This window comes from Stylophora pistillata, chromosome 2 (genome assembly GCF_964205215.1).
Source record: "Stylophora pistillata chromosome 2, jaStyPist1.2, whole genome shotgun sequence".
In the NCBI taxonomy this organism is placed as follows: Eukaryota; Metazoa; Cnidaria; class Anthozoa; order Scleractinia; family Pocilloporidae; genus Stylophora; species Stylophora pistillata.
Window position 1 is genome coordinate 18815766 of NC_142520.1, and position 26754 is coordinate 18842519.

At 38.4% G+C, this 26754-nt stretch overlaps 1 protein-coding gene, 1 long non-coding RNA gene and 1 other non-coding gene across 3 annotated transcripts in view; all 3 read right to left on the reverse strand.

The window, feature by feature from the left end:
* LOC111339894 (uncharacterized) overlaps nt 1-26754 on the reverse strand; it is a 449109-nt gene that overhangs the window by 270031 nt on the left and 152324 nt on the right. The window lies entirely within an intron of this gene.
* LOC148737560 (uncharacterized) lies at nt 102-1951 on the reverse strand. The gene is made up of 3 exons (XR_015996315.1): nt 1830-1951; nt 1419-1544; nt 102-191 (listed from the first exon to the last, which is right to left on the reverse strand). It is a non-coding gene; the product is annotated as an uncharacterized LOC148737560 (long non-coding RNA).
* Nucleotides 7253-23295, reverse strand: LOC148737561 (uncharacterized). Its single transcript, XM_088747956.1, has 6 exons — nt 22879-23295; nt 14267-14600; nt 13993-14133; nt 13675-13797; nt 8058-8180; nt 7253-7431 (listed from the first exon to the last, which is right to left on the reverse strand). The coding sequence occupies exons 1-6, from the start codon at nt 22879-22881 to the stop codon at nt 7268-7270; spliced, it is 888 nt and encodes a 295-aa protein (XP_088604082.1). The 5' UTR covers nt 22882-23295; the 3' UTR covers nt 7253-7267.

Consider the following 26754-nt stretch of genomic DNA (forward strand, 5'->3'; position numbering starts at 1 on the left):
AATTCGCAGATGGATGCATTCTCTCCCAATTTTAAAATGTTAAATTTTATTTGACTTTCCGAACAATTACTCATGCCTACCTAGACAGGCGTTGCAACTTTTCAGGCAATTGCGCAGCATATATTGTGGATTTTTTGTGCATTCACCGATTGATGCCCAGTATGTACATTGGTGGTTTTTATCCTCACAAGCTGACAGAAAAAAAGGAAAGCAATATAATATCAGATTTCATCAGCATTTCTGTTTAAGTTACATTCACTAGAATCAAGATTTTTTCATGCCAGGTTATCTGTCAGCCGAACTTTTGTTTTATATAAAATTTTGTCTCCCGCTCGTTCCTTCGTAAATTAATTTCTATGTAACTATTTGAGAGGAAGAGCTGTATTCAACCGGACAAATGGAGTGTACCTTGTAAGCATACGCTTGAATTTTTAAGGTAACCGTGAGTAATTTTCCCAAATCAAGAAAAGAAGGTGAAAGTGTTTCTTACCAATCAATTTACCCTACTTAGCTCATAGATCAAAGTTTTTTTTAGCTTGGCCATGCAATGGTAGCTTGCGAGCAGGCCATAGTTATATGATGTTGTACGATGTGCGTTTCTTCGGTTGCGGGAAGATTTGAGGCGAGTTAGGGAAAGGTGGGCACCTTCTCTTCTTTGATTACACGACATCAAATCTCCGCCAGGTTTATCGCCTTTTTGCAGGGAGTTTGGCAAGTTTATGTGCTCAAAATTCCACGCTCTTAATAATTTACAGTTATTGGACGAGGTTGAGCAAAATATCGTGATTTTTCCGTGGCGAGCAGATCAATTATTTGCCTCAGACTTCGGCTTCGGAAAATAATTGATCTGCGAGACACTGAAAAATCACAACATTTTTCGAAAACCGAGTTCGGTAATTGTTTTATCATTTGATCACCGAATTTCTTTTCAATTTTCTGGGGGCAGCGGCAAGCAAGTTTGTTTTCAATTTTTTGGGGGAGGCGGCAAGCGCGCACTGCTGCCAGAAATTAGATGGTTTCCTTCTCAGCTAAATAATTTATTCTGTCGACTTTGAATTGAAAGTACAGTCAACTGTTAATTAACAAAATGTATGCCTTCAAATGGCTGAAACTTCCAGAAACAAGTTCACAGACTTCAAGGATTTGAAATCCGAAATAAAAAGCTCAGGGAAGCGATCGCGATCTGCCATTTCACACAAGAGCGACCACAAGAGCGACCACAAGAGCGACCACAAGAGCGACCACAAGAGCATGGTTACTATTGCGCATGAGCAGAATATTATTTGCAGCAAAAATGGAGTTAGACGGTAGTACGCATGAGCAGACCATTATTTGTAGGCAGTTACTTGCAGGTCACGTGGTGGGCTCCCAGCCAATGAAAATGGGGGAAAAATCCATCGAATGATAATATGAAATACCTGTGCAGTTATATCCATCACCTCTGAAACCAGGATTACATGAGCAGTTGAACGATCCCTTGCTATTAGAACAAGTGGCGTTGTCCTTGCTACAATTGTGGATATTTTCGGCGCACTCGTCGATGTCTGCAATAAAGTAACAGTTGTGTTTAGTGTCGTGAGAAACAAAAAATTACGAGCAGAGGAGAGATCCCTCGATATTTTTGCAAGTGGCACAGTCCTTACTGCAGTTATGGGTATCGCTAAGACAGTCATCAATGTCTGAAATGGAGTCAACGGACCATACTCATACACTGAGGCTGCAGGGATAAAAGGGAGGAGGAAGTGCTCCAATATCATAGTATCATCTTGATTGGCTTTGTCTCAGGTATTTCTATAAGATTTTTGGACTGATATGACAAAGTTCGGTACCTGTGCAATTGTTTCCGTCACCCCTGAATCCTGGTTTACAAGAGCACTTGAATGATCCCTTAGTATTATTACAAGTGGCATTTCTATTGCTGCAGTTGTGGCTGTTTTGAGAACACTCGTCGATGTCTAAAATTAAATCATCAGCCCTCATCAATTACAGTATTAAAGAATAACAACCACGAAGGTATCGAAATTGGGCTTCCAATCTGAGTGTGGTCTAAGGAAAAGAAGTCAACGATTCAGTTTGGTAACGATATTTCGCTCCCAAAGCGGTCTTTTATCTTTTCCACGTGCGCATTGTTGATTTTTCACCTCCAATCGCGTGACAAGGAATGGTGCGTTTTGACCTCTGAGTCACTTTTGTTGGGGGTCCTAAAATCTCGTAGTTTGAGTAGCCCAAGTATTCTATTGGAGTTATTTGAAGAAGAAACCTTGTTCTTTCGCTGGACTAACTTGGTATAACCCCATGCCATGTACCAAGGTGGGATTTTACTCTCTCAGTTTTGCCATGTTTTTGTCCGCCAAAATGAGTGAAATATTGGAAAAAACCAAAAACTCCCCAAAAATTTTGATTGTAACGGAATGGAACAAAGAACTCTACAGACTGTTTGTAAATACGTGTTCTTTTCATTAGGAAAATATTTGGTCACATTTACTGCTTTGTTTATTTTTAAGCGATGTTGAAATAATTTTTAAACCTCGTGAAGCTGACGCGAGAGCCGCAAAACCGATTTTGCCGCCGTTCACGAAAAGTAAAAATGCAATTGAACTCAAAGTATTATTTCTAGAAATAGTTCATCCTAAACTATATTCTGGCAAAGTTTGGGGATTTTCGATCTTTTCATATTGCACACCTCCGTGCGATATTTACGGACGGCTGCTCTTAAGTAATGAGTCTCTTGTGAAACCTTCCATGACTTTAGATAGCTGGCCAGTTGGGGTTAAATGTTTTAGGTCTTCCTTTATAGACTTTGGGGGACTTACCCTGGGCACTAAATAAGGAATCGATACCTTGACTTATCTGCTGAGATTTTGTAGTCATTAAGATGTTTATGAGCCCTCAGAAGACGACTACAGGTCTCGTACAGCAGAACTCGATGACATATGTTTTTGTTACCTTCCTGCCGCCATATTGGTGTTCCTCGGAGGTACACTAACATGGCGTCTTTATACAAAGCCTTATAAATTTAAGCGAAACCTTTTTTCAAAAACTGCCCACGCAAAACATTGCACAGACCTGAATCTTGCCAAGACTTTTCAAATATTCGTCTCGTTTTATCCCTTTGATCCTTGACTTTATTTGTTTTGAAAATTGTTTTGATGATGGTGGGACAGTGAAACCTGGGGATGGGTACATGGCGCTTATTCTCATCCTGAGAAACAGTAAAATGCGCGAGACAATCCTACTTATTTCAAAAGGATTAAAAGGACTGCAAAAGGATGGATTATTTTCCATGGATAGGTCCTGGCTAGAACGATTAGCTAAGCTGCAATCGTCACGCGATGAATGAACTGAAAATAACAGTTAAAAGACGGACACATAGACCATTGATTCTGTTTTGAGGCTTTACGTGAGCAATTAAAGGAAGTTGAATAATGGTTGATCTCAATGTACAAGTACTCCGCTGTGCAATTACTGATTCAGAATAGGGGCGCTTATTTGTGTAGGGGTGCTGATTGGAACGCGAATGCCTATTCAAAGGGAGCGCTTATTAGAATAGGGGCGCTCATTAAAAAAGTCTAATGAGAGCGGGCGCTTATTTTAAGGAGAGCACTAAATCGAATCCTTACGGTAGTTATGTAGCGTAGTTGATTGACAATTGACTGGGCGCTTATTTTTTGGTTTTTCTATTTGACTGATATTTTGTTTTATGCTATGAAATGAACATTAAGGTTACGGTTTAATTGTCGACGTGCTCGCAATATAAGGATTATTATGGCATAACTTATCCTTATCTTGTACCGTGTACAATGAGTTTAACTCGGTATGGGCATTTTGCAAAGTTCATCTTATTTTTCCCCCTCTGTATAAAACATAGGCATTCTTGGCGAAAATAAATTGCATAGGTACCACGCTTCCTGCTGTCCCCTTCGCAGCCCTAATTTGGTCTCTTCGCGCAACGCCTTCTCTACCTTGCGTGACGAGACTAAACAACGATCTGCTCGCAGCCTACGACGATCCTTACTCCTGTTCCTCTCCATCAGAGACAGTTTTAATTATTCAGTTACAGCTATTTTCCCCGAAAAGTATTTTCAATGTAATTTTGCTAAGGAAAGCAAACCAAAAACTATTTCATCTCTAACAACCACTGAACAAAGATATTTTTCGGTCTCCCTTCTTCAAACAAGTGAAAATAGTTTGAATGAGGAGACAACTATCATGTTTCAAGGCGTAACGAGGTAGGCTCCTTATTTGGTTGTTGCTTATCTGGCCTTTTCACTGAGCGTGTGAAATACATGACAAAATGCAAGTTGTTTAAAAGGAATTGACACGTGATAAGGTGAAGTGTAAGGTAGCAAAATTAAAAGCGAAATTTATTTCTAAAAAAACGTCTAAGCACGTTAGAATTGCGTGAAAAATTGACCAACAGAAGCATAACGTTTCTTGCGAATTTCTTTTCTTTATTGAGGCAGGATTGTCAAAAAATTTACGTTGTTAATGGCATTTCATCTGAGAAAGTCTGGTCCATGATGGCGAATAAAAAGTAAACACCAAATTGTAGTGGGAAAGTACCGTTTAAACATAAATAATTAATCGATGAAAAACTTTTAGAAGCAAAGAAACGGATACTTTAACATGGCTTGCGCTTTTTCCGATAACCTTTTTGCAATCAGCTGTAGTGCGTATGTTACTCATCAAAGGAAAAATCCTTTTTTGTTTTTTGTTTTTTTGTTTGACAGCAGCTATTAGCTTTCCTTTAATAAGTAAAAACAGTTTTGGGACATTAGGTTTACGAAAGTTGTGATAATTGGGGATTAAAAAATTGGAAAATGCGCAGTTTAAAATTTTTGCAAGTATGACCAAAAGTGATGGGGTCCATAGTTGGTCAGAAAATAGACTATACTAAGGTGAGAATTCTAACAGGCCAGTGGCTCTTACCCAACAAAAATTATTTAAGTTCTTCCTCCCCTCCCACTCCCCCCCTCCCCCCACTTCCGAAATACTTTTCCAGGTAGGTGCAGGTAGGTAAGGTAAGGTGCAGTAGAAGAAAACCATTTGTAACACATGAAAAAGTGATATAATTAGTACTGATATCTCGATTGTAGTGCACTTTTATTATTTTAGCAATAGTGATTTTCTAAAAGCGATGATAAACTAGTAGTTAGCTAAATGTTTAATTGCTTCCCTCGTCGTACTCGTCAGAGATAGCTTATAGGCGCGTCACAATCACAGTCCGGATTTTTTTCACCCCATTGAAAAGTAACAAAGGCAGTAGTCAGGCAAAGACACACAAAAAGTTAGGTAAGGAATGAAACATAGCAAAACATCTTTGCAACGTTCTTGAGTCTACACAGAAGGTAAATATAACTTGGTGGTGTTTTCAACCTTTGCAAAAAGAGCAACCATAAGGCAGAAACAAGACAATCAATTATAATTTATGCACAACTTTTACCTGAACCGCAAGAAGTGGTGCTACCCAAATAAAAAGCGCTAGTGATAAATTCCTGTTAGGCCTTCAGCTGACAGTGTACGTTGTAATTAATTGAGGAGTACTTGCAAAAGGTTGAAAAATTTCCATGATGACCTGACTAATCCGGAGAGATTGTAGCACAAAAGTCTTCATGAAAGACACGAACCATTACACTGGGTAGATGAGCTCACAATTCTTGTTTATGTCGTTCTTGGTGTGTGTCAGTGTTAAGTTGATTCAATCGCAACGTATCATGGTACCCTAATTTCCAGCCCTGATTGGCATTAGGGACGGCATTCTGATTGTTGCAAGCATACCCCGATGCTGTGATCTGATTGGTACGTGATATATACCTAATGCGGCAATCTCATTGATTTGTGACCGATGAAGAATTGGGTAATCTGATTGGTAGGTAATATATACGATAATGCAGCTATATGATTGGTTTGTGATACGTGAGAAATGCCGCAATCTGATTGGTGCGAGCGACATACCATTTTTTACGCTGGAATAGAGTTATTTATTTATTTACTTGTTTAAAATAACTCAATGATGGATATGACTTTCTCCAATTGAAAGGGAAAACATTTTTCACACCTACTGCAGTTAAACTCGCTTTTGCATTCGCACGAGTTGGAGCCTTCTGTGTTATTACAAATTTCTCTTTTGTGACAACGGTGGATGTTGGTGATACACTCGTTTATATCTAGAAATTACAAAGGGAAGCAATATGGACATATGAGTTTTAACACGAAATGACTGACACACATTTCAATAGTTTTCATGTACCTTCATGCAAACCAAGACCTCCAATATCAAGCTTTTCCCAACGCCAGTTGACAACACGGCCCCCAGGTCCTTTCAAAATGCCAGTGTATAAATTGCTTCTCGTTTCGATCTTAATGCGCAATACATGCCAATTTCCGAAAGATTAAATGCTTCCTTGAGAGCGGAATCGAAAGTTACAACGTCATCTGTACTCTGTGATCATGTCCTCTCTTTACTGCAAGAGCGAAATGTCCGAATGACATATTTGGCTTGTGATTGACAGATAGAGCAAAATTGCACCAATCAGCAAATTGCAAAACAAAGAAGAGTTCGAGCAGGCGTAATACTCACTTCCCCACCCAGCCCCTCTCCTTATTTTTGACCGTCAGTTGCACACTTAATCGAAATTGGTTTCTCATCCCAGCCTTCGACTGCCATTAAAATCTGAGATGGTGGCCAGTTTTCGCTGAAAAATACTGAGCACCCGCTCTCCCAAAATTACGCTCGCTCTGCAGGTTGGTTAGCCACCGGTCTTTCAAAATCTAGCTTTTTAAAAGGTTAAAGAATAAACTGCATCTCGGAAATGGTTTATTTCGCCGAGAACCGACGGTTTGAACTACATTTATCGTAAACTGTAAGACTTGAGATCACCGCAACACCGCAATGCGAGTTGCTTTTCTCTGCAATACCGCATGAAAAAGGTCAACACCACAACAATATGATTGGTTTGTGATACATGAAAAATGCGGCAATCTGATTAGTGCGAGCGACATACTACTCTTTACGCTTACATTACACTGAATTATTGATTTATTTCTTTGAAATATATAATTATGGATAGGACCTTCTTCAATGACGGAGCGGATCATTTTTCACACTTGCTGAAATTAAACTCGGTTTTCCATTCACAGAAGTAGGACCCGTCTGTGTTATTGCAAATTATTGCGAAGTGGATACACGGTGCTTGGAGAGCAAAAGAGAAGCTCTCGTCATGTTTAGGCTAATACAAACAAATAAGGATTATGAATCTACTGTGTTCTATGCTGGGTAAATTTTAGATAGACGAATGTCATGGTTACCTGTACAGTTCTTGCCATCGCCATTAAACCCTTCTTTGCAACTGCAGTTGAAGGAACCTTCGGTATTGTTGCAGTGAGCATGGACACCACAGTTGTGGGCATGGGTGGCACATTCGTTTATATCTTAAGAAACAAATACTTTCCGTTGAAAAGAAATAGTGATAAAAGCATATTCAAGAGTTAGTCTGATCGTTTAACCTGTGACATGCCAGTTTTTACAATATTGAAACATTACTGAAAGCGCCCACATCAAATAATGTTTATCATTTAAATGACATAAACAACCAATCCAAAAGTAAACAAGCTGAAATAAAAATAAGACACATCATCAAGAAGGACACCTGTCTTCTAAGGCAAAAAAGGGCGCGAGACGTGCGTGACGTGATGCTGAGAATGATTGTAGAATGAAAATATAACTGTGTTTAAAAGCATTGTAAACTTGACTAAACTCCACACACAAATAGTGTAATACAACCAAAACTAAACCAACACAATTTGTCTTCCACCACTCGTAAAATCGTTTGATGACAGGTGGTAGCATTCGAAACACGAAACGCGTGATAAAATGAACACAGCGGTGGATGCAAAGCGTGATAAATGATACATTTGTAGCCCACTGATCCCTCTACATTACCATACACAGCTTTCTTATGAAAATCGTCGATGTTCTTGATACGCTCGTCAAGTTTAGGCAAATATAAACAAACTGATTTCGATGCTTGGAACAGATGGACGCGTTTCATAGTTACCTGTGCATTTTTTGCCATCGCCATTAAACCCAACCTTGCAGCTGCAGTTGAAGGAACCTTCGGTATTGTTGCACTTGGCATTAATGTCGCAGTTGTGGGTATTGGTGGTACACTCGTCTACATCTGCAGGAAAAAATTCTTTTCGTTAATACTGAAATTAAAAAAATTGATATAAGCTTTTACAGGTATGTTCTGATTGGACGACCAGTGATACTCGACAGGACTGAAAGCTCACTGAAAGTGCATCACGTGCAATGGTGTTTTGGGGCCACTTATTTTCTATCGAGGGGGGGGGGGGGTGGCGTTTAGAGGATCGCATTGTTTTCAGTGGGAATGGCTCCAAATGTGATACATATTTGATGTTTTGTTGTGTACTATCGCTGAGTATTTTTACGGGTTGTGCCGTATTTTGACAAGCCCGTAGGGCGAGTCAAATTATAAACGACAAGTAAAGCTGTCATTCTTGGTGTGTGTCAAATATCACTGAAAGCGCCCACGTCAAATGATCTTTACTATTTAATTTACACTGAAACGACCAATCCGCAGGTAAAAAATCTTAAAACAAATTAATTAACCGGCACATCATCAAGAAAGGACACGCGTCTTCTAAGACAAAAAAAAGGCGCGAGACGTGCGTGATGCAGGCAATGATTACAGATATAAAATGTAACTGTACTTAAAAAAAATTGTAAACTTGACTGAACTCCACACAAAAATAAGGTGATGCAACTAAAACTAAAAAAACACAACTTTTCGTCCACGACTCGTAAATCGTTTGATGACAGGTAATGCTACGGTATTTTCTCAACCGCCAGAAAGATACAACTCGCACTAACTCAACTACTTCATTGACTGACGTAGTAACTACGGAGCGATACCAATAGCTACTAACTATGGCTAATACAATAACTATCCTCTTAACTTAGCTACGGAGCGACATTAATACCTATACAATAACTATCCCCTTAACTTAGAGCCCTCTATAAATACTATAACTTCAATCTCAGTGCACTACTGCACAGCTCAAGGCTCTTTTTAAAGATCCTTGTCGCTTATCAATATCGACAATACTTTTCCAAGGCAGCCTTCCACACGGCTGACGATTCCAGTAAATAATTCTAACAACTCTATCCGGCTCTCGCTCCTCTGAGCTCCTCGTAGTAACACTAACTCACTGAAAAAAGTCTAACTTTAACCTATCGCGACTTCTTATGTATCTTTTACAAAAGTTCCAGAATGTTCTAGAGATCTGTAATTCTGCTATTTTTTAGTAAGTTTACACTACTATTACATCATGACGAAAATATGCTGGCCAGCGGTTCTAAAAAGTTCCCTTAAAAGTTTTCAATGAGTCAGCATGGCTAAGCGTTCTAGAAACTTCCTCGATTCTATTAATATTTTAGCAACTATGCAACACCACGCTCACCATAACAGTAGCAGCAGCCTACACACGAAAAGCCTAATGAAATGAACACTGCGATGGATGCAAAGCGTGATAAATGACACATTAGCAGCCGACCCGGATCCCTCAGTACATTACTATAAACAGCTTTCTTATGAAAATCGTTGATGTTCTTGATACGCTCGTAAAATTTAAGCAAATTTAGGCAAACGAACTATTTTCGATGCTTGGAGCAATTCGGTTGGATAGATTTCATAGTCAGCTGTGCATTTTTTGCCATCGCCATTAAACCCAACCTTGCAGCCGCAGTTAAAAGAACCTCGGGTATTGTTGCACACAGCGTTGACGTCACAGTTGTGGGTTTGTAGAAACAAATTCTTTCCGTAAATAATTAAATTAAAAAAAAAGTTGATAAAAGCTTTTGCAGGTATGTTCTGATTGGATGACCTGTGATATTCGACAGGACTGAAAGCTCACTCAAAGTGCATCACGTGAAATAATGTTTGGGGGCCAGTCATTTTTTATCGGAGGGGGAGGGGGTGTTGGGAGGATCACAGGTTTTCAGGGGAACTGATACAAAGTGTGATAGATATATCTTAACGTTTGGTTGTGTAGTACCATTGAGTGTTTTTTATTGGTTGTGTCGTATCTTGACGAGTCCGTAAGGCTAGTCAGATTATAAACGACGGCTAAAAATGTCATTCTTGGTGTGTGTCAATGTTGGGTTGATTCCATCGCAACGTATCGTGGTAACCTTATTTGCTGACAGTGGCATAAGGGACGGCGCTCTGATTGGTATAAGCACACCCTATGGCTGTGATTTGACTGGAAAGTGATACATACCTAATGCGGCAATTTGATTGGTTTGCGTTAAATGAAAATTGAGGCAATCTGATTGGTACGTGATACCTACCATAAATCGACAATATCACAGATTGCCGCATTTTTCATGCATCACAAACCAGTGTTTATAATTTGACTACCCTTAGGAGCTCGTCAAGATATGGCAAAGTCAGCAAAGGCATCCTCGACCGTATTAATAGCAACATCGCAAAAAACATCCAACTTCAACCAATGGAAAAACACCGCATCCGTAATTCACTGGTTCAAATCTGCTCAAAACCATCAACACTCCAGCTTCATTTGCTTCGACATTGAAGACTTCTACCCCTCCATCAGCCAAGGCCTCCTTAACAAAGCACTCGACATCGCCTCTAACTAGGATAACATCACCGTCGAGGAAAGAAACAGTATAATCCAGCTAAAAGCTCCATCCTAATCCACAAGAACCAACCCTGGTAAAAGAAAGGCAACACGACAATCGACGTCACCATGGAAAGCTTCGACGTCGCCAATACATGTAAACTCGTGGGAAGCTTCCTCCTATCTGAACTCCAGCACCTTAACTTTAACGTGGGACCTTACCGAGACGACGGACTAGCCATTACTAACGCTTCACCCAGAGACACAGAGCACACCAAGAAAGAAATATGTCGCATCTTTAATAATAACGGACTACGTATCACCATAGAATAATAATAAAGGTCTTTATAATAATGATAATAGTAATAATAATAATAAAGGTCTTTAATTTATAATAATAATAAAGGTCTTCATAATAATAATAAAGGTCTTTATAATAATAATAAAGATCTTTACAATAGTAATAAAGGTCTTTATTAAGAATTATTGTGCAAACAGACGTGCAACAATTAACATGAATAGAATGAATAAGGAAAAGGAATAGGTATTAATTACTATTGAAAAGACATCTATTAAAAAAAAAACTGATCTAAAAGGCTTGCCTTAACCTTAGGTAAAACATAATTGTGCGACCTAGTTCTCAACTGCCGTGTTCTCTGGGGAGGTAAGAGATCGTTCGACGCAGTGTTGGTGGAAGAGATCCTTTGCCATAATTTCTTATCTCTATTACGACGGATATCCAAGATACCGTGCTGCTTTAAACAGTAATCCAGCTTATAACACCTGGCAAAGAACTTATCAATTCTACTTAAATATTTACTATAAAAAGCGCACCCCCAGACCTCAAAAGCATACGTAAAAACTGAAAGAATCAAACTTTGAAAAAGTAACTCCAAATTCTCAAAAGAGTAGCCATATCAGTTATATATTCTTAAAATATACAACCTGCTGGAGAAGCTAACAAAAAAAACATTAACTTCCTAGACGTCACAGTTAACCTCAACCAAAGCACCTATCAGCCCTTCACAAAACCTAACACTGAACTTCAATACGTCCACCGCGAGAGCAACCACCCGACCATCGCTACAAAGAACATTCCAAACGGCATCAACAAACGCCTTTCATCCCTATCTTCCGACAAAGCATCTTTTGATCAAGCCGTCCCACCATGTCAGAAAGCACTCGACGAAAGCGGATACCACTACACACTACAGTATGAACCTCCAACAACAAATAGACGGAAAAACAGACAACGCAACAACATCATCTGGCACAACCCTCCATTTAGCAAAAACACCAGCACCAACATCGGATACAAGTTCCTCGCCCTAATAGACAAGCACTTCCCTAAAGATCACAAATTCCGAATAATCTTCAACCGAAACACCATAAAAATAAGTTACAGCTGCATGAATAACGCCAAACAGATAATTGATTACTACAATAAGAAGATTCTAAAGTGATACGCGCATGCAAGCCAACGACACCGCCACAGCTAACCCTAATACCACTCAAGACAAGAAGACATGCAACTGCCGACAAAAGAACACATGCCCACTCGAAGGAAACTGCTTAGAATCATTAGTCATCTACCAAGCTACAGTCACACGCAACGACAATACAACAGAAACATGCATCAGACTCACGGAAAACGACTTCAAAACAAGATACCGAAACCATTCACATCATTCCGCCATCATTCCGCCACTCTAAACACAGAAACTCAACTGAACTATTAACTGCATCTATTAATTAGTTAATTTGGTTAGGCAGGGGACGTTAAAGAACCCACTCACAAGATTACTGTGATGTGGTCTGGCCTGTTTACTGGGAATTGGGGGGAGGGGGCATCTTGAAATAAGTTTCCTTCGATTGTTTGTACACTGCTGATGCAGTCTGGCCAAAGTCCCCCGAAAAGTGTTGTGATGCGTCTTTGATCATAGCCACATGCTAATTTGCGCAATGTAAATATGAAATTATTATTATCATTATAAACTAAGCAAGTACATCAGGATTCTCAAAGACAACAACATCTAACACTGTATTTCATGGCGCATCCTGTCTTGGCATTCACCGGACAACATCTCAAGAAAAAGATGTAACCTCTGCCTAACGGAAAAATTTCTAATCATTTACCGACCGAAACTTTCTACACTCAGCAAACGTAATGAACTCGTGTCTTCTTGCTGCCATAGCTACAAGCAAAGCCCTACTACGCAACAGCTGAACTATTAAACTTCGCACCGCATAGATTAGATATATGTCTAATAGTGTTATTATGTAAATTATTTTGTATATAAGAAGCGATGGTAAAGAATATTCTTATTAAATCCCCTGATGATTGGGAAACCACGAAACAGGCTTGTCGGGATGAAAGCGTAGTTTATTTGTTTCTTTCCTGAACAAACACACACACACACACACACACACACACACACACACCCATATATATATATATATATATATAGTTAATAGATCTGTGTCAAAAATATTTTTGACATTAAATGTTTATTTTATACAGTCGTGTCATTTTCAACATTGTCCTCAGGCCTACGCCCAAAACAAGTCTCGCAAGATGATACTACTTTTCTTTCTTATATGAGGGTTGAAAAAGAAAGCCAACTAGAACATGTACCGCTTCGTCCATTTCTAGTATATCTTGGGTAACAAGTACAAGTATACAATCTGTTTTTCGTATATCTCAGCACAGATATACATATTTTTTAATCTATAAACATAACAGTTTTGACAAAAGCCAGATGTAGTCATGGTAACTGTACAAAACATGCATGGGTAATTTTGTATAGGGATATAAGAAGATTAACACACGCACACATACGCATACACACACATACATACACACACACACACACATATACACATACACACACACAAACACACAAACACACACACACACACACACATACTCACTCACACACACACACACACACACACACACAAATGTTACAGCAGTTTTTCGGAAAACATCAACTAAATCATATTTAAAGTCACCTGAACATGAGTGTCCATCGCCAGTGTGTCCCGATTTACATGTGCATTTGTAAGAACCGTACGTGTTGGTACAGTTTGCATTCACGTCGCAGTCACTGATATTATATTTACATTCATCCATATCTGGAGTTCAGAAGGAGAAGCGGTGACTAAGTTAGAACAACTTACGAGAGGCAGCCATGCTGGAACTGATCATGATTCAAACCAAACATTTTAATAATGACATTAATAATAGCATTACTTATATGTATAGTTTTCTTGATACTGATAACTCTTTACAAAATAAGATAACTCAGACTAAAAACTTATGGGACCTACCTTCGTTAACCATATCACAGTAAATTAGTACTGCCTTCCCTTTCGCCAGCCAATACTTGCTGCTTACAGTGTGTTTACCTTCACTCGCCTTTATCTCGTGACAAGACAGCGCTGGTAATTCAGGAATAGAACCTAAGAGAGCTGTAATAAAGATGGGTTTTCCATTGTCTTCATATTCTTAGTTTTATCAGGTGACAGGAACTGGGTCGGCCGAGGATAGAGAAGAACGAAAGATATATAAATTGCATAGATAAATAGACTTTTGATTTCATACCTCTGCCGTTAAGTCTTCTAATGTAAAACCATCCAGGGGCTGAGAGAAAATTCTCTGGTCTCGCCTCCTTGGTGCGGTTATTTAGCTCACATATTTGGTATTTTCGATTGTAGTTATAGCTTTGGCACGTGATCTCTTGTCCACATTTGACATCGCAGAGGTGAGGAGCTGCCACTGACCATCTTTTGAAGACAGAGCGCTTGAGAGCCATTCCTTGTATGTTTACTTCTGTACTGCATTGATCATTAGCTGTGACAAACTCCACGGCAGAAGCGAAAAGGACGAATCTTAAACGGCGGAATATCCAATACATGCTTCTTTGCTTATGATGAGTCTGAAAATACAAGTTGAGTATAGGACTTCTTAGGAGCATACTTTGAGAAATAAAAACCCATTTTTCTCTCAACAAAACTAATAGTGTATCAAATGAAGACATATAACAATCATACTACACCCAGTGGCATTAAGATTTTGCTTTCAGATTTCTAAAACCACTCAGTAGATCAGATTGTAATGGCAAAATTTGCATAATGTCTATGAGATGCCAAATTAAACGTCGAGGAAGATCAGTAGAACCCTCACAGAGCTTTATTCGATACTATGATTTTTCGGTTTCAATAACTTTGATGTGAATATATGAAATTCATATATCTGAACTGCGGTTATAGAAACGGTCCTCGCAGTACAGAGCAGTAATAAGCAATAGTGAAAATCAGACCTGAAAAAATTCAGGCCTGTACGGGATTCGAACCACTGACCTCTGCGATACTAGTGTAGCGCTCTACCAATTGAGCTAATGAGCCAACTGGGAGGAAGTCATCAAATTAATTCAGGCCGTACAGGCTTGAATTTTTTCAGGTCTGATTTTCACTATTGCTAAAATACTGCTCTTTAATGCGAGGATCGTGCACAATTACGTTTCTATAACCGTAGTTCAGAAATATGAATTTCATATATTCGTTGTGTTTGATTTATAATCTTACGGGTTTATATGGAATTAATAACCTCAGCAGAATGTATATACAAGCATGAAGAATCTCTATCCAGAAACGTTGGTTCCAAATGCGAAGTGAAAATGATTTTTATACAGAGATAACTTTGGAAGAAATAATTTAGTCTTCTTGACCGCGAAAAAGAAAAAAAAAAGTAGGGAATTAGGACCAAACAGCAGCTCGGAAACTATGACAAGAAATCCTTTCCCACTTGACTATAATTTATTTCGAAATTCTTTGTCTCAACATAATATTTTCAATTCTAAGATGAGGTTGATACTTAAACGTCTTTTTGGCGATTATTTATTCATTCTTTATTCATTCGTTTTTATGTAGGCAGAGCATCATATTGTTTTCAAGAGCTTTCATATTAGCGGGGCTCCCACGCGCGGGAAGCGCGCGTGGAGCAGAGCCCCATACCCATAGAATATGGTCAACCTCTTTTCGTTTGGTTGTCACGTGACTGACCGAGCGTACGTACGTACATGCCCTCAGTCATGTATGCTATCCCAAAAGTACTATTAGCATCATGGGATGCAAATAATTCACGAGATTTGGAATTCAATATGGCTATTGTGTAATACAGTACATAATACCTTCAGATTAATTATTACAAGCCAAAAATTTCGCCATTAATTTACTATAGAATACTCTGCTTGGAAAATGATGGATATCAAGGTCTTAAAGGTGACAGAATAAGCTCTCGAGTCAACGACACTACGATCCTCTAAGGCGATGCGAATTAGGGACGTAAAGTGAAAACCGCACTTTCGGATTCAATTTGACGATTCGATGACCCAGTAAATATTATGTTCGAGTAACGATGTGTTCAAAAAGTATTGTTTGATAGAAGATTTTGCGTCAAATCGAAGTTTTTTCAGAATTTTTAACATAACGCTGCGCAATTTCTGGCCTTGAAGGCTAGTAAACAACGATCTAAGCATGATGAATTTTACCGCGTGGGCTTTGTACACGTGAGAAATTCGTACGTTTTTCGCTTATAACAGCAAATTAAAAACTGTTTTCAATAAATCTGTCGTCCCGAAATATTTCTTGGCCATTTTAGTCTTGCTTTCTATTGGTAGATTGCATGGAACTTGAGATCTCTTCACTCACGGACAAATTCGCATATTCCATTTTGAATTATGCCCATTTGCACCGCATGCGAAAATATTTAGCGATATTTATCTTTCATCTTGATTCATAACATAACCAAAGTAAAGCGCGCGCTCTAATTGGTCAATTCAGCGTCCCCCATTTGCCCATGGGTGTACGCTGCTGACGTGAGCAAATGCAAAGACAGTTTTTCCACGCGCGCTTGTATTTTCTGGTCACGTAAGATTTGTTAAATAAAAGGGAACTCTTTAGCTACGATGTATCAATTTTATGTTACAAAACAAATGGTAAACACCACAGCGTACACTATTGAGTTATGGATGCACTTGGGAAGTTTGCTAATCACTCAAGAAGATAGAGTCGCTCTCGGCTATCGCCTCGCGCGAACTTTCAAAATTTTGTCTGTCTAACTATCTGTGGTGGCTTTTTAAACTTTGCTAAACTGTTTTTATATTCTTGTTTTCTTTTTCTTATGCTAGAAACTATGTAAATTTCAAAAAAAAACCTATACTCGAAACTTGTGAGCAAACTCATTCAGCTTCCCTCTCAAGGTCGATTTTCAAGTCGAGGGATTAGCAGATTATTTTGTCTATCACCTGCATGCCAGTCGCTTTCGCATATTCACTCTAGTGCGCCGGCAAGGTTGCATTAAGGAAAGCACTCAATTGCGTCATAGTATTATGAAAATGAAATACTCACATATGAATGCTTCAAATGAAGTCAAGTTGACCTATCCTCCGACAATTAAGACTCATAATTCTGCTAAATGTGTTGCAATGAACTTTTTAACCCAGGAAAGAATCATAGAAATATTTGTATGAATCTGTCCTTTAATCGCATGTTGATTAAATGAACGATTCGATTTAAGCCTATAGCTGCTGTGTTTCTCTTTATTCGAAGCCAAGACAGTGTAAGCTCGAGCATGACTCCCGGAAAGAATGTTATGAACTCAGAGATATTCATTTTTCTTTATCAACACTACTTAGATCGATTTTTTGTTCTCGCTACTACTTATTAGCGATTTTCTATGCTATTGTGTGTTAACCTCCAACATTTGGCGAACTCATTGTCCTTATTATACATTCTAACTAATCTTATCACCTTTATTGTTTTTATAGCGCTCATGGCGGAATGTTCTCTTTATAATTCCCGGTAACTATGCCGTAGATTGGCAAAAGCTTAGGATAAGAAAGAGAAAGAGTAGTTAAAAGCCTCATTTCAATCTTTCATTTGAATCATAGAAACGAAAATACAAGAAATGCTGAATAATGTGATGTCTTCCATCTTGTATGTTATAAATCATCCTGTATGTTATTTTTGACATGTCGTATCTTTGATCTTACACTTTAAAAAGTTGCATATCTTTTGCCTGGGCACTCAAGTAATCATCACGGGTTTATTACGAATCAACTTAACGGCCTGCTCCCAGTTGGCTTGTTAGCTCAATTGGTAGAGCGCTGCACTAGTATCGCAGAGGTCAGTGGTTCGAATCCCGTACAGGCCTGTTTTTTTTCTGGTCTGATTTTCGCTATTGCATAGATAGCCCTCTCTACTGCGAGGATCGTGCATCAAACGTATCTTCAACCGCAGTTCAAAATATATGGACTTCATATATTCATTGTACCAGTTTTTAAATTCTTGCTTTGTTTTCTTATGCTAAGATCTATATAAATTTCAGAAAAAAAGTCTTTACTCGAAATTTGTGAGAAAATCATCTAGCTTTCCTCTCGAGGTCCTTTTTGCAAGTCGAGAGAAGATGATTTTATCTATCACCTGCTGGCCAGTCGCTTTCGCAATTCACTATAATGCACCGGCGAGGTTACATCAAGGAAACCATTCAATTGCGTTATGCTATTATAAAAATCAAATACTTACATACATATGCTTTTGAAGTCAAGTTGACTTGTTTTAATTTCCGACAAACAATACTCATATTTCTGCTAAATGTGTTGCAGTGACCTTTTTTCCTAGTAAAGAATCATGGAAACGTTTGAATGAATCTGTCCTTTAATAGCATGTTGATCAAATGAACGATTCAATTGAGGCCTAGAGCTACTGTATTTCTCTTTTATTCTAAGCTAAGACAGTGTAGGCTCGAGAATGATTCCCAGAAAGAATGTTATGAACTCAGAGACTATTAGTTTTTCACAACACTACTAAGATTTTTTGTTCTCGCTACTACTCATCAGCGTTTTTGTTATTGTGTGTTACTATGGCTTAAACTGCAAGTATCATCTCCCGCAGCGTAACTCCCCTGGGTGAGAATGTGTGAAAACTTGTCAAACTGTGGGAGATGAACTTGTCATCGCCAGTTATTGGGGTCCTGCTTAGTGTTGTAATGCGACTCCATAACCTTTCAAATTATAGAGATCAATTGATCATCGCTCGTGAATGGAGTCCTCGTAAATGTTATGAATGTCGTAATATTGTTCTATCCGCCGCTATTCCTATGGGGTCATTTCTGACCCCATAAGAGTATAAAATTACCGAAAAACTGCGTAACTTCAGTTTGACGCCAAATTTGGCAAACAGGAAGTAAACTGGCCGAATTGTAGGGATGATTTTTAATTCAGCGAATATGACGAATTTTTCTTAAACCAAGTGTAAGTTGTGATCGATCAAGCGATGGCGCCTGCAGCGAAGAGACCGAGATCGGCGAATTACTCTGATGAAGAGGCTTTAGAAATAATATTTACTGGAGCTGAAGATCATTTGGGAATGTCTCTTGACGAAGAAAGTGAAATTGACCGAGAACTGGATTACTAGAGCGAAATTTCAAGGTGAGCGATATAGATATACTTTCGACCTCGTGGCTATGCTCATTGAAAATCTGTTCTTCAAATGCGAGAAAATGCTCTTCTGGCTGCGTTCGCACGTCTGATTTCTTGGCGGCTGTATGAGCGATTTCAGGTAAAGCGACGCTAAAATATTCGGGTAAGTGATTTATAAACTTTCGACCGCGAGGTGATACTAATTGAAAATCTGGTCTTCAAATACGAAACAGTACTGTCAGCAGTTATATATATCTGTTTGGCATACAAAGCTTTGCTTTCATGTCCAAATTGAGCACTCTATCTAGGATGAGTCATTGCTGTTGCAATTGCGCATGCTCACTAGTTTACTCTAGTTTGAGCACTCTGGCATGGCTTAGACGATAGCACAAAGGTTGGGTCGTTTGGGGTGGCCAGCTCCTACAATCAGCATTGCACTGATGAGGCCCAGAAGGCCGAAACAGTACTCTCTGTAGTTAGTTAGATATATATACATATATAATCAATAATTACGCTAGAATGCTCCTTATTAACTATCAAAGTGCTCAGTAGTTGGACTAGAGCAGTAGATAATACTATCAGCAACGAATTGGGTTATTTGGTCCAAGACATTTAATTGCTACTCAGAGTTTCATGCTCCATCAGGAGGAATCATCAGGCAACTTCCTGAAAAACGGTTACATTCAAAGTCATTCGAAAAAAACGGTTACATTCGAAGTTTTGAAAAAACGTGTGGCGCGCGCTACGTGCGGCGCGCGCTAATAATGTGATGACATTTTTAGCAGAAGTTTCCTAGAGTGTCTACAGGACGATGCTAACTCATTTCGGTTGTTTAAGGTTGACATTTCAGGCTTACACAAAATAAAATACTTCTCCCACAAACACAAATTACAATTCTTGGTGCCGTTTGAGTAAGATCTTTCCCGTTTTACTTTGCGCCATTTAATGTTGTACTCAATGTTTCAGTATTTCAGGTTCCAAATATGCTTACTAAGCTCATGTCAGCTAAAGTTGCAGTTAAACTCTACGAAAGCTATTCCAGTAAGGCATGGTATACTCTATTTAATGAAAAAGGTATTTTGATTTGATATCTTTATACAAATGGCACAAATTTGATGCTGAACTGACGCAGTTATAGTCCAGGTAGCAACGATATTCACATGTATCTCTGTCAATCACACTGATGTTTGCTATGGTGTGGTTAATGACACGTTCTCCCACGAAGAGCAGAGTCGATGGAAAGGCTAATATACGGCATTGATCTAGAAATTCAAATCATTAAAAGTCAAATAGCGATGTGGGTCATGCATTCTAAAGGTCTCAGTTGTTGTTAAACTCACCTTCCAAGCGCTTGGTACTCATATTGATAGCTCCGATAAATTCATTAAGATGTCAAGATCAAATTATATTTATATTCTTTACTTTTTTCGAGCCGAAAAGATCTCTAGAAAATGTTCGTGTGACCTCCAAAAGCCAGATAAGTTTTTTCTTTCTTTTCTTTTGACCGCTGTTACCCCAGCTTACATCAAACAAAGTATATCTCTCATTTTTTCCCTTGCAACTACTTTCTACCGGACACCTGAAACAACTAGCTTCACAGTTGATAAAAATGATACCAAAAATTGCAGTGTAACTTTGACGAGCCCAACCGCCGAAGATAATTCGTGCCCAGAAAACTCAATAACTTCCATTAATGTTCAATGATGAAAGAGGCAAGAAGTTTCAATCATGAACTCCCAACCTGTGCCCAAAATTTCAAATCACATTTTCCTCGCCTATCTTAAAAGTTGCTATGATAACGCGCGCGTGCAAATCCTACTTAAGTTCTAATGGACCACCCTGGTGTACATCTCTACGTAGGCATGGCCGTGTATATGTTGTAGTTCAGTTTTATCCTTGGTTCAAATGTTATTTTACTTTGTTTCAAACTCATTATCATACATTAACATGACCGAGAACAAAGGGAAATAAAATTTGAACCAAGGATAAAACTGAACTACAACATATGCATAACAAGACGTGTGCAGTTCACTTCAGTTGTTAAGTTCCCGTCTAGCTTAGCCGAGCTCTCTCTCTCCGATTGAGATACACTGTACATCTTTCGAAGCTCAACAAAAGTAGATATTTGCATAAAAAAACAATGATTTTTTAGCTCTGTGAATAGACCAAAATAGCTTTGGAGTTGACAATATGTTATTCCTAAACGCGGGATGATTTATGGCCGTAGCAAGGAATCTGAGCTTTCTTACTCTTCCTTAAAATAGTACGAAATATTTGAGCGTTGTTGAATTGATTATTTTGTCTTAACATCTTATAATTTTTAACACAAAGCTACACATACTCGTCGTAAATTCTAGCAAAATATGATTTAAGCATGCTAAATGCATTACGCAGGTGTTGTAAATGCCGGAAATTCGTTCGGTTTTCGCTTCCAAGCAGAAAATTTTAGCACTTCTTTGGAAAAAGTATTGATCTTGGAATATCTCTTGGCCTCACCTCATTTAACTCTTATGCTACGCACGTGCTCCGCAAACTTCCTGCTGCGGTACATCCATTTTAAGATATGCACGCGCCAAGCACGAACAAATTCTTAATCTTACATTGTGATCTCTATTTTGCTTTTGTTCTGTTTTGTTTTTCTCATTGTCGATGTCAATTCAACTTGGTTTAGATAAAACGTGTCCATGGTGAATTAATATCCGAAAAACCCTCCGAAACCGCTATTGAAGATTAAAATCTTCCCTGCGCTTCATTGTGCATCAATCTCGGTTGAATTATGAAAATGCACTAATAAAGAGTTTTGAAATACAACTAATTTTAATATGTTCATGGTTAGACATCCATGTCGTCTATCTCTTAGCCACCAGTCAAGTGAGAAGTTTTGATGTTCCCGCTCATTCGCAGCCAGTATTCCTTTTGCATTATTGGAAACATAATTGCTCTGCCTGCATTTCAACAACTTTCTCGCTGTTGTTATTAGCTTTGAAAAAACTTACTCAGTAGGCTTCCAAAAACTGCGTAATACATAAAACACAGGAAGGTTGCTATGACGGAGATAATATGCCTCGAACACCGAGTTCAAAAAATTACACAACACTCGTTTTGGTATATGTTTAACACCTGTCGGCAATATGTTTTCGAGGTGTACAAATTTTTACTACGAAAATTTTCTTCAATTAAAAACAAATGATGTCAACTAACTATGACACCAGCGAATAATTATCTACCCAAAGAGAGCTTCTTATTCTACAGGAGAATGTAAAAAGAAGGAAGGCAATTCTTATTTCCTTGAGTGCAGGGCTAACTTTAGGCTCTTCCTTCAGTTCGCGCAGGCACTAAAATAGAGGAATTTGTGAAAATATATTCATAACTTTTAGATGACTTTGATAAAACCTTGGTGGATCTTTATATGAGTGTCTGAAAAGAATTCGGTAATTGCGGATGTTTTTCGGTTATAACTAAAAAACTCTGCAAGCACATTTCACAAATCGTGAAAAAGAATGTAGAATAGTTTTGAATGAACAAAAGATAACAGCACATTAAAATGGACGATGAGTTTAGTAGCCATTTTGTTAGTTATGTCTCTATATACTAGAATGTTTTAGTCCTCGGAAATATGCATTTCCTTTTTTTTTTTATTATTATTTTTTTTTTTTGATATATTGCTTAGCTGAACAATTAAGAGCAGAAAAATATAGGTTTTTTATCAAAAAATGCCAGCTTAAAAACATACCATCTGGGCAGGACTGAAATTTTCCGATGGAAAGAACCACAGAGATAGGGAACAAGAGGAGAAAAACTCCCATGTCCGCGAAAAACCAGCTGAAAAGAAATCCTTTTGATGTTTTGGAGCTGTTGAGCAAACCGAAGAGCTTAACAGCAGTTTGTTGACTGAGCTGTACCACCAATTAAGGTTACACTCCCTAGAAACGTGTTAGCCAATCAGATGTGGTCGTGATATATGAAGGATGTCTCATCACCCGTCACAGAGACGCTGTGAGATTAATTAATGTGTGCTGAAACAGTAAATTTGGTTAGTATTCTCCTCAGGCAGTTATCTCCATCTTTCATTCTCTACTCGGACCAACACTCAAGGTCTTAAAACAAGTGCAGTGAGAAGAATATGCTACCTTTCTATAACGGCAAAAAAATGGTTAGATACTCTAGTCTTCTCAGATAGGGACGAATAAATGGAGGTCCCGTCTCCTGCAGGGTTAGGGGTAGGAGACATTAATTTCCCATGATGCACGAGATTACTGTGTGATGGCTGTCCTCCCCTGGTGTGGTTGCTGGGTGGTAATTGGCCATGAAAATCCCCCATGAGGAGTGGCAATTAACATATGTATGTGTGTATGTATGTACGTATCCTTAGGGAATCGTCGTGTACCTGTTTTAGTAATTATAAGCAGCATCAAATGAGTAAAGAAATTTTTAGTTAAACTGTGAAAATGCAAGCGCACAAAAAAGCCCAAATATTTAAATTGATGTCTCTGTGGCATTCTGACCAAATTTCCTGAGAAATTTTAGAACAAAATTTTAGAGATCATAGCCTAATTATAAGCAGCATCAAATGAGAAAAGAAATTTTTAGTTAAACTGTGAAAATGCAAGCGCATAAAAGAGCCTAAATATTCAAACTGATGTCTCTGTGGCATTCTGACCAAATTTCCTGAGAAATTTCAGAACAAAAGTTTAGAGATCATAGCCTCAATGAGGCGTATTCTTTTGTTAAGTGTCGCTCTCGCTGAGAGTTTTTTTCAGCCCGATTGCACCCGCAGTTTAAGTATTCTTTTCTCCAAATTAGTGACTTTTTGATATGCAAATTAAAGTCGAAGAGAAGGTTCTCCTCTGATTCCAAGTAAAGTTTCCATATTTTGTTTGTGAAATGACTAAGTACATCTTTTAACTTGTAGCAAGAGAGAATTTCGTGAGCGCGCTCGACACTTTCGATCGCTGTCCACACGGGCGGTCTGCCCAGAAATCAGTTCTAGCTTGTGGTGACACAAAAAAAGGAGGATTGGAGAACAACCAAACTATGAATGTTCAATATTGACCTAAACAATTTTCACGAGGAAAGAAAAAAGTAAAAACTTTCTCTCGACGAGAAGTCGTACATTTCCCAACCGGTATATGGAGAGTGTACTGTCAAATGTCTCAACCCAACGATTGCGTATGACAATTTTAAACCGGAATTTTCCGCATCTTTTCTTAAAAAAACTGGTTAGGACGACAACATCTACCACAAATAACTCAACTTGTTCAAAATAAAACTTTTGGATATGAAATTAATAGTTTTAAAAAGGCCTTTGAAACCTCTATAGATATTCCTTTCGCTTTATTGTGCATCAACAATTATTGAATTATAAAACTCTACGTGGAAGGTTGTTTTATGCAAATAGGTACGCCTGATGATGGTAAACATCGCTTTTGAACTCATGGTCATCCTATCAGATGAGCATATTCTATGCCTCCACTTACCTGCGTTTAAAACCTGCCTAATCATCTTTTTTCTTATTCAGTTGGCCCACACCGTCGTAATGTCGCTAAATTTTGCTAGTACTTGTCACCTTATCCGTCAGGTTGCCCAGCAACAGTAAATATGGGAGCCTTAAGTCTCTATGAAGACAATTTTCGAAAGAATAGGCTACTTTTTGAGATCTTTTATTTTAGTGTACTTTTTGCCAACTTTTTGCATCTTTCAACTTGCAAGTTTGCACCGTTAAACATTGCTAAAGTTTTTCCATGCAAATCTTCTACCTCTTAAGTCTTATTTCTCCCTAGTTTGCAACCGACAAACTTTTCATCAGCAAATCGTTGATGAATCAATCTTGCGGAAGACATAAAGCGAAACTTATAATTTCACCGCCGTAAACACTATTTTATTATTATTAAAACAAACAAGTGCTATTCACGAAAATTGGAACTTCGAGGAGCCTACAGACCTGATCGAGAGCTGTTGTTCTGAAAACCCCATAACTGAAATTCATCTTTCATTTTTTTTTAATTCAGAAAAAAATAATCTCGTCATTAAGTCCCAACTGCTTCATATTGATAATTAAAATACAAATTTTCCATTCGTATTTTCAAAGTTGCTTTACATAACAAATTTTCCCATTCTTACTATTCATATCAGTTAATCTTGTTTAAGTTGAAACGTCTACTCATGGAATAAACCATGCATAGGGAGTCCTTTGATTAAGTTCGAGATCTTCTCATGGCTCCACTGGATATGGGCAGTGATCGAGTTATGAGAAAATTCCTGTGACTGTTTCCATAGTGCTTGTATAGCATCTGCATCGTTTATTGGCGCTCAATATTACAGTTATTCCAGGTATAACGCAAGAGAGACCCAAGTGCATGCGCATGCGTTTCACAGCGGATCAATGATAGTTTGCATGATTCTGGAAAGAATGAAAAAGAAAAATCACAAGGATCTAGAATTACAGGAGAAAAATCTTCTCGAAGGTATGGCAGAGAGAATTAACTAATCCAGTACACAGAAATTATTCTGACAGCCTTTAGCTTGCTTGCATGCGATAGTTTTCGTTTTCAAGTGCTAGATTCAGCGCGGCGAATATTCGGTCGCCATATTGGACGGGTAGAGATTTGGTACGAGTGACAAAGCGCGGGGAAGGGAGAAGGGGAGATAACCAGAAAAACCGCCTGCCCGAAACCCATGATTTCTCACAAACCGTCCCATGTCCACTGCGTGACATCCCCGACATGTCACACATTCTTGAAGGAACAATCAAATGGGATGAAATGGAACCTTTTCTCAAAAACTGACTGGCGTGTCATGTAGCAAAACAAAACGTTGAGCGATCGCAGATGGAACGGTGCAGTGATACACCAAATTAAGCGGTAACAAAAGTTGAAATCAACAGAAATTTGGAAAACGAGGAATGAAGAATTTGCAAAGCCAGACTACTCTTCCTATACGGGAGACGGCAACTTACATTTGAACGGAAAATTTATTTTGATCCCATAAAGAAAGGAATACAAGGGCCCTGAGTTTCACGATATAGCGAACAAACCTTTGTACGGTTATGCAGTAAATAACTTGGGAATTTGAATTCATTCAGATTATAACTACATTCTAAATGTAACCCAATAACTAAATCATACTGAACTCACTAACTAACAAACTAACTTATTTTAAACTAACCAGATATTTCAACAAGGCGAAAAAATTGGCGTTCACCCTACGGAAAACAAAAGTTGAATTCACGGAATACGTGGCAATTTACTAAAGTTTACCCGCGTTTTGGCTACGGAAAATCCGACGTTTTCTGTGCGTTTTCGCATCAGTGAATCCCAGTATTCGTTCCATTATTCGGTAGTTTTCCTTCGCGGTAAATGCATGCAGGTAAACAATTTATTTTCCGGCATTAACCGCTCGGTTAACGCAGTAACGCAAGCAGCGTGTTTTCCTTTTGTTCATTGACATTTTCCGAGTGAACAACAACGTATTCACCAGAGTTAACAGCTGAAAACACACATTTTCCGGGAAGGTTGATATGTGTAAATACGGGAAAACGTAATGTTTTGCAAAGTTTGCAGTTCGTATAATGCATAGAAAATGCTGTTTTCTTTTGTTCGCCACCGTTTTT

What these genes read in the sequence shown, in the direction of transcription:
- LOC148737561 (XM_088747956.1), bottom strand. An exon ending in TAGAAGACTTAACGGCAGAG is followed by an intron (nt 14,134 to 14,266) that starts GTATGAAATCAA and finishes TCTTTATTACAG; the next exon opens with CTCTCTTAGGTTCTATTCCT. An exon ending in CGATGGACACTCATGTTCAG is followed by an intron (nt 8,181 to 13,674) that starts GTGACTTTAAAT and finishes TTTTTCCTGCAG; the next exon opens with ATGTAGACGAGTGTACCACC.